Raw genomic sequence first — 11,272 nt, 5'->3', positions numbered from 1 at the left:
CCCTATTGTGGGAATGCAAAGTATAATTTCTGAGGCCATGTTAAGTGAGGGAGACTGAACAGAATAAGTTAAAAGTCAGGACAGACATGCAGAGAGAGAGAGAGAGAGAGAGAGAGAGAGAGAGAGAGAGAAAGAGAAAGAAAGAGAGAGACATATTAACCAAAACTAATAACCGACGCACTGTGCAGAGAGGAAGTGCAAATGAGTTGAGCATGTATGTTGCTCTTGTGACATGTCCGATGTGGGGGGGGGGGGGGGGATGTTGGGGGTGCATAAAGAGGGTGTAGCAGTGAAGCGGGGGGCGGGGGCTGGAGGTTGACTATAGTTGAGAGCCAGAGAGAGAGGGTTGAAGGGGTTAGACTCTGCTGACACACTGGGATCAGCAACGAGATTGTTTCCATCGGAAAGAATTCTAAGAATGAGTTAGAAGAGCTATCAGGGCCTGTACTCTGAGCACTCTGACAACGGTTTTAATACAACGCCAGGTCCACATGCACACACTTCAACATCACAGTTGTGCGTACGCAAGACACAAACCCTGTCCTTGATATCGCTGCCACCTTATCACTTTGTTAAATGAAGCCTGTGTATGTACACAAAAATATAGGCCCGGTAGAGAACTTTATTCAAACAAGGGGTCACAGAAGTCAATGATCTATAAAAGCCAAATGTAACAATGGTCTGTTTATTAACAGACCACCGCACACCGTTAGGGCACAGTTCAATTGTATTCATGCTTTTACTTCTACATCAGATGACAGAGGAAATAACTAACATAAATGATTTATACAACACAATAAGCGGCCAATGCTGACAAAAACACTGTTTCTTGGCCCTCAAGTGATTTATTCAGCAGACTTTCTTTCTTCCAGGGAAACCATGACCAGGTGACCAGGACAGAATGTCAGTGCATTGTTCTCCTTCCAGGAAGTGACCTTTTCGCATTCTAAGTATATGTATTGCACTGGACACTCTGAAGCCCCGACACACACACGGCAATCAAATACTCTTTTCAATGGAACACTTTAACGTGGCCATAAATAAACCAGAAGTTTCCACTGTCACACAGATCAGAAACGATTGTGTTTGTTCCTGTAAATCACCTCAGTTCCTCATTAGAACACTTCCACTTAACTTCTATTAGTACTTTTTTTGTTGAGTGGGTGAATGGGGAAACAAGTCCCTTTAATTGAAACAATAGCACGCCATCATACAGCTCATACACTTAACAGTGCTGGAATTGAATTATACTGCCATCCGGGGAGAGGGGGATGGGGTGTTGTTGACAGGAAGAACTGTCAAGTTTTTTTCAGTTATATATTTGGCAGCGTTGCATCTTCATTTCGCAGTGAGCAAGGATGCAAGCTTTCATTTGCAACCAATGCATGTGACGGGAGGAGTGTTTTCATATCTAACCACTGCATGTGTCTAGATATGAAACAGGTTCTTTGTCTTTTGATAAAATAGATTATATCTTTCCACCTGTGGAGAAGGCCTACCTGTATCTTGCATCTCAATGTCTTAACTCATTAATAAAAAAATGAGTTGCGCAGTTTTAAAGCAAATTCATGTTTATTTACAACCTCTGTATTCATCACAGAGAAAGTGGTCTAAATACACACACTCACTCACACAGACACACAAACAAAAAGATGGCGGCCAATTCTCCCTGAGCTTTATAAAAACATGGGGCCAAGGGACAGCAGTTTCCCTGTACACAGCTCTAATGCCATTCAAAAGGAATAAAGTAGAAAATATAGTAACTCCGCATTGCTCAAAAGACGTGTACACAAGTCACGACTTCTCAAAAACCTTAAACATGAAAAAAACAAGTGTTCCAAACGGTGGGTGTACAAAACAGTGGAGGAGGCACCCATAACTTTCAATTGCATAGAGGCAAATCATTTGCATGCCTCAAATCGAATGACAAATAAAAGGACTTCATACATCAGACTAGCGGGTCCTTCACCCTTGACATCATTTTGTGAAATGTTGGGACCAGTGTATGGGACATTTCCTCAAGAAATTGACAGCATCAGCGATGATGGACACTATCTGTTGTGTTCTCGCGTTAAACATAATGGCTGACTTGAAATCAGGAAGACTTAGAAGAAAGCTACAATGGTCAACACACACTAGAGAAGTCCTTTCCCTGTCATTCCCCCCACCCCCTTCAAAAGAGAAAGAAAAGAAAAACAATAAGTTCAATGCGATAGGAACACAAAGGATATATAAAACACTACAAGGCTTCTAGGCTGGGCTCCATGAGGCTATATACATATATATCTAACTGGGCCCGTTTTAAACTTGTGACCAACTACCCCAGGTTGGTCAGCTGAAGCCTTAACCTCACTGAAGACTAACAACAGTGTACACATGAGCCCGTCAACTGCAATCGTACACCTCAGTTCTTGACCTTGTTCAATCATATCCGCACATAACATGTTGCCCATTGAAAAGCTGGTTTACAGTCCTACTCCTTCTCCGCATACCACTCCGCATGTAAATACTTTGCAGTCCGCTTTACACAGGAGCCATATGGCAAGGCCTTCACCATGTGTCATCGATAAGGATCCTTCACCACAGTTAGACTACATCAAAATAGTGACGAGTTAGGAAACATCTCCCCCGATTAACAGCTTACACAAACGAAACACAGAGCTGCAGACAGCAATGGTACTTACAATAAAAAAAATGTTTCAAAGGAGAAACTAGACATTGTACTTCAGACAACAGTCCCCACAGGTACCACAGCAACAACGTCATGGGACAATGACAGTCTCTAGGGTCATGACACCAGCCATGGAAAGGAAAGAATGGACACCGTCACGGACACCAGCAGTGCAACTCCGTCTTTGGAGCCAAGCTCTGCCACCAGCACACATGAGATCCGTTTTGGGTCCAGACAAGCAAGGTACCATGGTATAAAAATCTAGTTTACAACTCCACGTCTCTGGTCTTTCCCCAAGCCGGAATGGGTGGTTCACAAGTCCTAAGAAAGACATTTTTTTGAAATTGTAAAAAAGTATACGTGAGAATGTGTATGTATTGCTTCTCTTATGGAAGTGATGCTTTGGTGTCAGAGGAAGATGGCGTCAATAGACTTTAATATGTGCCTGCCATTGTGTCTGCCAAGTGCAGTACAGCCAGTGTGGGTAATTGGGGTGGGAGCAGGTTGAAGAGAGATGGATGGAAGAGGTTTGGGTGAACAAATGCAGCAAAAAAAAAAAAACTGCGTTTAATGCTCAGAATTCTGCATCGGCTGTCCATTTTGAATACTGCCATTCTGCTGCTGCTCCTCCTCCTCCTCTTCATCTTCCTCCTCCTCTTCACTGACAAGGAACTCTTCTGGGGGCCAGCGCAGTTCTCCACTCTCCACCTCCCCCTCGGTCGGCTCCACCACAATAGAGGGCAGGCGGTCCTTCAGCTTGCAGCAGCGATCAAAGTCTGAGGGGTCCGGGAAGATCTGCATGGACAGAAGACGAGGTGCAAAAAGGGTTAGCTTTGTACACATTCAACAATTTGAGTGGTTCTATTTTTGGTTAACATTATAAACACTATCCCTCATCTCAAAACGGATTTTGAACAACTATAAATGGTTAACCGAAGATAAACACGCTTGATTATTATTCAAGTTTTCTAGGGTTCCGAGATCCTCTCCAGATCCTTTGCGGGTTGTCTTGGCCTCCAATAAAAAATAAATAAAGGCGAGGGCAGGTTACTTGATGACATCTCTCTCGGCTCATTTAACATTCATGTTCCGTCTGGGAGTGTCAGTGAAAATTCCACCAGGCCTAGTTACATCAGATCCGGTGTGTTGGTAACCAAGGAATGTGATCTGTGCTTGCAGACTCAAACGCTGCCATCATGGTCATTTAAATTCTCTAAATGGGCAGTATTGCAAAGCAGTTCCGGGCTAATTACTAACTTATATATGCAAATTGCATCACTCAGTATGTGTCAAAGGTTATACAGCACATTTATGGATTTCCAAGTCAATTACAATGTTAAAAAGAAATAAAAGGAATTGAAGCGAACCAGGCAAATTTGTAGAGGCATGTCCAAATGTGGCTTGCATATAAATGCATTTATGGATTCTTGATTTAAACTGAAGGGCATGAGAGACTTTAACAAAATATTACATGCATTCCCCGTCCTCAAAGATTGGATATCCAGCCACAACTTCCCTGAATTCTCAGAGCCCAGAGCAACTGCACAGAGCAAAAAAAATAAGGAAAAAGACAGATCACTCCTGGTCCAAGAACAGTATTTTTGCTGTTGTTTGGATAAAGTGGAAGAATATTTTTAGACCTGCATATTTCACTTTGAAACATTGGAAGGGGACGGGCAAGGAGCCCAGTGGAAAGAAAGCATTAGATGAGGCAAGAGAGGGGTTGATGGAGTGGGTTGGTGGTGGTTGGGGGTGGGGGGTTTTGGCCGTGTTCGTTGTTTGCATGAATACCACAGCAGTGGAATGAGGAGCAGAATAGAAGGGCAAAATTGCCCTGTGAAAGAGAGAAATTGCCATGGTGTTAAGGGCATGTCTCCAGTCAGTGCTTTGGTATTCTTCGTAGACTGTGTGTTGCACGGCACGAGCAGCTACTTACACCGAGCACACATTTGGACAAAGCTTTGGTATGCATGTGGGTGTGGAGTTGTGAATTGACACCAAGCAATTGTTATATATGGAAACGAGCAATAGAGAATAAACACAAAGCCAAAGGTCATTTTAAAGCTATTTTTGGAGATGGCCAGGCATTTTCCCGATATGCATTTTCCGGCATGCGTTGCTACTAGTCTACATCAGCACTAAGTGGAGGTGAGGCAGTGGATGACCTTGCCATTGGAGCACCTGAAGCCAATTCATGTCATAGATTGTTTCACTTCAGGGAAAAGGAGTTGCCACAAATCCAAAGTGAGTCCCACTGTTGGCTATATTCAGGTTGCTCTAAGGTTGGCTGGGAGTAGCTTCAGCTCCCAAGTCTTCAAGCCACTGTTGTGATTAAACCACACTTGGACAGTGCTGAATTGAATGTGTCAGCCCATTTCAATGAGCACGAATGTTGAATTACAGTAGATTACACACATTTCAGTTATGCGATTAGACAAGATTCTTTTTTGGGGGGGGGTTTAATCTACGCAAAGAACATGCATGCATAAAGCATTGGTGGCAGTCATGCAAATTGGATCAAAGCCACTAAAGCCATCACTGCAACGGTTCTGAGGGCACGCCTGAAGCTTGGCCATGCATCACAGAACAGAAGGTCCAGCAAATGTTGGGAAATTGAGAGGAAGTGGCATATTGGCTCTCCATGTCCCTAATTTACCCCTCTCATCCTGTCAGACTGACGCGTACAGCTGGGTTGTGAATAAAGAAAAAAGAAAAAGGAAACCGCGGCTTCCTATGGGTCAGTCTATGTCCTCTGGGTGACAATTCCCCTCGACCTTGGTATATTTTGAGCCCTTTATAATGCGTCCAACCTGCAGACACTGCCTGGAATAACACCTATGCAGGGATGTTTCAGAGAACACGCCTCTAGTTGACAGCAAGACAAAGGATGAAAAAAACCAAAGAAGACATCTTGTCACAGCCACCTGGGGGCTGGCTAGTAATGTCTCAGCATCTACCAGGGTATTTCTGTCAGAGGAGCCGTACCAGGGGAATATTCTAAACAAAGCATGTTTTTTGGAGAATGATAGAAAATGTAATAGTCATGCAACATTGTTTATTTTGCCATTTTTAATGTTGACTGAAGTAAAACCATCTATACATTCAGTCTAGCATATAATACACCTATTCCCAGCATAACCTGCAAAGTGGGAAACTCCCAGTGCTCCACCACTAGATGTTTATCCTGTCCTGCTGCCGTGGCCAGAATGGCCCTCACCGACATCATCCAAATGTAACGATGGGAAAACGGCAGAAATAGATTAACAAAGCACAAGAGGGGTGACTCCTCTTTGTGGATTCTCCATTTCTCTAGCTTCTCCCTCTCTCTCTGTGTCTGTCTCTCTCATGCATATGTGTGCATCAGTGTGTGTGTGTCATACCTGGAAGGTCAGCCTGTCCTTGCTCGGACTGAGCCTCATGTCGTCCATTGGCGTGCTGTTGATCATCACCTCGGTCATGTCTTTGGTGGGCAGAAACACTATGCTGCAGGTGGCAGAGAGGGAAAGGGGAAGCATGTGGGGGTTAGTGATGTCCTTTTAATACCCTAAAGGTACACCATATTGATAGTGTATGTCACTGCTCACAATATGTTGTCTTCCACATGCAGAATGGGACTTTAAAGTACAAATATAAGACTTTAAATGGGTGATATCATGCTACCACGTGAGAGTGTGATTAGCCCTTACAAGCCGTTGGAAAATTTGCCTTTTCCTGCGTTTTAGTGAGATCACAAGTGGGAGTGTCCATTTGGATGTATGCTAGATCAATCTACCAGCGTACCCAGTGGACTGTAGCAAATGTTGCTCATCTATCTATCGTACATCTAGGTGGACACTCCCACTTTTGATGTCAATAAAACACAGGAAAAGGCAGATTTTCGAACAGCTTGTAATGGCTAATCACACTCACACCTGGAGACATATCACCCCTTTAAATGCATTTCCAATTAATTAAGAATTTATCTGAGTAAGCAGGGCCGATATCGCAAGTTGAATTGTCCATTAAATGGTTGTCTTAACAGCTTTATCATAGTCTACAGTTTTCTAAACTACAGATTAGAAATGTAAACAAAATAAGGCTAGAGAAACCAACTGTTTAACAGGAGCTTAACTTGTCTTTAGAAAGTATACCTTCACTTTCAAGTCGGTTAATTTTCTCAGCAGTTATTGTCAACTGACTTGACCACAACACAAAATCCCCTATGCTTTAGTGTGCCACTGCACTGCGAATCTGCACCACTAAAATGATGCGGTTTGGATAACGGAACATTCTGTAGATACAAGACAATGCGCTAAAGCAGTGACACATTTTCAAGGAGATTTCGTGGGCGTGCAGTGCCATTTGACCGGGGTTTAACCAAAAGAAAATACACATCCGTTTCAAAGCGAGGAAGAACTTTCCATTTTAGAGAAACTTGTAAAAGTTTATTGCACTTGCCATACAGAATTGTCAAGAAAAATTCTAAATAAATGAATTGGGGCAGGTCTTTGAACCAACTTCTTGCCTGAGAGGAGATGCTCAGAGTACTTCTCACGCACTCTATTTAAAGACAGAGGGCACGGTGGTCATCGACCCAAGGCTTGTGGTCAGTGTGGTTGCTGGCCAAATAAGACAATGGAAACAAGCTAAAGGACACCGTCGCGTGTGCAGACTGATAAACGAGCCACACGGTCTCTGGGGAATTGAAAACACCATTGTAGTTTAAATAATTACTTTTTGCATCATACCATATGTTCTCCATGTGAAATTGTGTAAGGATAGCTGGAAAGTGTCGCAATTAAGACAACTTCTCTACAGTAGGCATGAATGAACAAATTGTTCTAATCAAGCAAGATTTATTCCCCTCCCATCTTGGAAAAACACGTCAAGTTTCGGTTTGTCATACTTCTGCAATTGGTACATGAAGCGTTTACCGTTTAGAGCACAAAGCAAAAATAGAGCCACTTCTCAGTCTCCATCAATGACTCACTATGAGCCATTCACCAAACTACAACTAGGAATTCCATGTACAAAGAAAAGGTTGTACTTCCAGTAGGTTCGCTCAAATTCCCAACTGACTCTTGGTCATCATATTAAAGTTCAGATTTGACCACTTGGTCAAAACAAACTGACAATATTTGAGATGTATGAATGACCACCATTGTAAATCAGTCATTTGAAAGGATTAGGTTAAAATAAAAATAAATGTACTCCTGTAAATCCAATCATTTCATAATCTCGCCAAATCTTGTTTAGTTATGAGAGTTCTGCTGCATCACTAAACCCATTGGACCCTAGTGTGGTTCAAATAGTAATCGCTTCCGATCTGTATCTTTTGGACAGAAATCCTGGCATTACCACCATTCAATCTCAGAATCGAGAGCAACAAGGGAGAAGACACAAGAGGGCCTCATTAAAACATTTAAGTCCATTGCTGAACCGAAACCCGGCCACACTTAAAAAGGTGCAGTGTGTGTAATTGAGTGGCATGTAGCGGAACGGATTTGGAAACGTTATATAATCATGTTTTAATTTGTGTTTAATCTGATGAAAATAATTGTAATGATTTCTTTACCTTAAAATGAGCTCTTTATATCTACATAGGGACGGGTTCCTCTTCCACGGAGCCCACCAAGTCTCTAAAGTACCCTAGAATGGACAAACGGCTCGAGAGAGGACGAGTCTGTTTAATTTGCAGCATTGCTTTAAGCTATGACCTATAGTTTTACAGACTAAAAACAAATAAATCAATCAAGGAACCTCATCCCTTGCCAGGCTACTATATTCTGTCGTCGACGATGACATCATTTGGGAATACCTACTGGCACCTCACAGGCCACCGTAGCCTCTCCTATCTTGTTAGAAAGGAACCTTTAAAAAAGAAAAAAAAAAAAAAAATCCCCTTACCTCTACTCCACTAGTTAGAGAGACGCAAGCAGTATAATCCTGAGCTCATTACATCCTAGAGATGGGTTTGGAGGGTTTAGGGTCACATGCATGGATCATGAGGAGGGACTTGAGAGGAACGGGGAGAGGGGGGTTTCTGTCAGGGATGACCTCAAGTCGTGGAGAGCAGCAGGGGAAAGGGAGGGAAGGAAGATAAACAGTCAGACCTTGCCAGTCATATTTCTCCGTAAGGATCATATAAACATCCTGCTCAGCTTAGAATAACAGAACATTGGCCCAATAAAACATAAAGGGGCACAATGAGGTGGAAGTGGAGGGCGGGGCCACAAACACACAGCCAACGTCCCATCCAAAAAGGTCTTCTATGATTGGTCGACCTCAATGAATCACAGGACATTAGTGTATCAGGATCAATGGATTGGTTTTCTTGTTTGGGTTTTAACCCAACAGTTGGGAACAGAGACTAATTGCTGGCCGTTTCTATTTTCTGCACCAGATAAACCTCATTCAGGCTGCAGCCGCCTACTTTTAGTGTGAGCGTCATCGAGACAGATCTTCTCAAAGCCCATTACTTTAGATGCTCAGATCCCTTACACCTGATCTCATGTATTCAGCAGCCAACACTGGCCCTGTAGACGAGACGGCCAGCCAACAGTTTAAAGCAATACACAAACACAAGAAAAACAGCCCAAATCCAACTGAGCAGCAGTAATGTAGACATTAGAATAGGAATTTATAAATGCCATGAAAATTTCCAGCATGAGTCCCTTCAAGTCACATGGACCCCAGGAGAGAAAATGACTTGATTAAGGCCTTGAAGGTTCAGCCAGTTGACACAAATCATATAATGGCTTTTATTACTGAGAAGAGTGGAAATATCCACCGAATCACCACCGACCCTGACACCAATGCAAGCAAAGATATCCCGTGTTTGGCTGCAGTCACCACAATTGTAGATTAGTCACAGGAAGGAACTCCAATGCATCAAATTAAATTCCGTTATAGGCCTCATTTCACGCACATCATTTCTCATGATGTGCGTGCCATTAAGTCCTACCATCGCATTGTACTATTTAGTAGAGTTAGCCAAAGCAACTTTCATCATTTTTGATACATGTGATGAAGGAGCAGGCAGGGGTTTGGGCATCTTGCGGGATGCCTACAGGTTAGGCTGCATACATTGGGGGCCGAACTTGGTACCCCTATGACTGTAGGTGTTTGGAGACACACGCCCTAGCCACATAACCATCCTGTTCTTAATACCGTCATCTATCATGGAGAGATGAGCCTTGAATGCAACCGTTTCCTCATAGACTGCCAATCAAGGATACAAAGCAGGCCAACCTAAGTGAGTGACTCCAGGAAGACCCATCACCTGAACCCTCAATGGGCCTGGGTGAACTCTCCAGTGGCTGCGGTGGTGCTGCTGCTGCAGCTGACGTGGTCCAAGTTGAAAGGTGCAGCAGTCTAACCCATTGCGCACGATTGGATATTACCTTGTGAATTATTAAAGTTATTTACCCCACCCCTGCCGCTGACACCCGTTCTCCTGCTATAAATCTAAACTCGGAGGCCGCCAGACTGCTCACTGCATTCCATGCCACCCCAACACAGAGCAGTGCGACGCCCAAGTCGCACGGCATCGTGTGGGGTCTAGGAGAGGGATGGGATGGGCCGGACCCCCAAGAGTGAGCTGGAATTGGTAACACCAATAGGTAAAAGATATCAGATATCAGAAATGGAAATTTTTGGAGAGGAAACCATTTGTTTCGTGCAACAACTGCACCACAGCCGAAGCACGCAAGTACTAAATGTAGAGTCAAGAACAAAAGTGTGGTTACAGTACACTTCCTGGTAGAGAACACACACACACACACACACACACACACACACACACACACACACACACACACACACACACACACAGAGTTCAATATTAGGTTCGTGTGTAAATAAGTTAGTGCAATAATTATAATTTACAGCTACATTAAAAAGTGCAATAGGCTTTCTGAGGATAGTAGGCTAAAACAAAAACAAAAAGATAATGGAGACCTATATTTTAGTAACGAACACATCCAAATGCAGCTTATGTAAGCCTATTGATTTCCTGGCGATGTAAGCGTTCCATTGAATACGTCAATCTCACCCAAGTGCTCAGAATATAATTATCAATTTACGTAATGATAACGTTTTTCACGAAACGACATTCATGACAGTAGTTTTATGTTAATATAAAGAGTCAAAATATACTCACCAGTGTATCAGAGGAGAATACACAGACATGAATTCACACCTGCTATCAATTCGGGTTGATTAGATACTTTATAGAAACGTGTTTTCTTCTTTTTCTCCAAGGCGAAAGGTGTTTTGCCCTTTTAAATGGTCTGAATTTAATATTATTATTTGAAAGTTATTGCAAACGTCAGTTTGCAGCGTATTTCCCTACCATTGAATAGTTGAACAAATTCGTCCGTCTGATGGACGCAATAGTTGTATAGAGCTTTTATATAAGAGGCGTGTACATCTTCATGAAAGACACACCCCCTCTGCTGTGCAGAGCACAATTCATCAATGGCGACGCCATTAGAACTCCCAGCCAATCAGAGAACAGGTGCCTCGCATCCAAATGACGGCAGCAAGGAATGAAACATTTCATTGGGGATAGAGAACATACTGCATGATGCCATTGACTTGTAGTCGCTAAGGCAACAAAGT

General features: G+C 43.0%; 1 protein-coding gene across 1 annotated transcript; it reads right to left on the bottom strand.

Annotated features, from left to right (window-relative positions):
• Positions 1 to 356: 356 nt before the first annotated feature.
• On the bottom strand, positions 357 to 11,020 carry lbh (LBH regulator of WNT signaling pathway). The gene is made up of 3 exons (XM_079753071.1): positions 10,812 to 11,020; positions 6,052 to 6,154; positions 357 to 3,466 (listed from the first exon to the last, which is right to left on the bottom strand). The coding sequence occupies exons 1-3, from the start codon at positions 10,838 to 10,840 to the stop codon at positions 3,239 to 3,241; spliced, it is 360 nt and encodes a 119-aa protein (XP_079609197.1). The 5' UTR covers positions 10,841 to 11,020; the 3' UTR covers positions 357 to 3,238.
• Between the last annotated feature and the right edge of the window lie 252 nt (positions 11,021 to 11,272).

Source organism: Pollachius pollachius (assembly GCF_949987615.1).
Source record: "Pollachius pollachius genome assembly, chromosome: 15".
NCBI lineage: Eukaryota > Metazoa > Chordata > Actinopteri > Gadiformes > Gadidae > Pollachius > Pollachius pollachius.
Note: the sequence above shows the minus strand (reverse complement) of the source record. Positions and strands in the feature narration are given on the sequence as shown.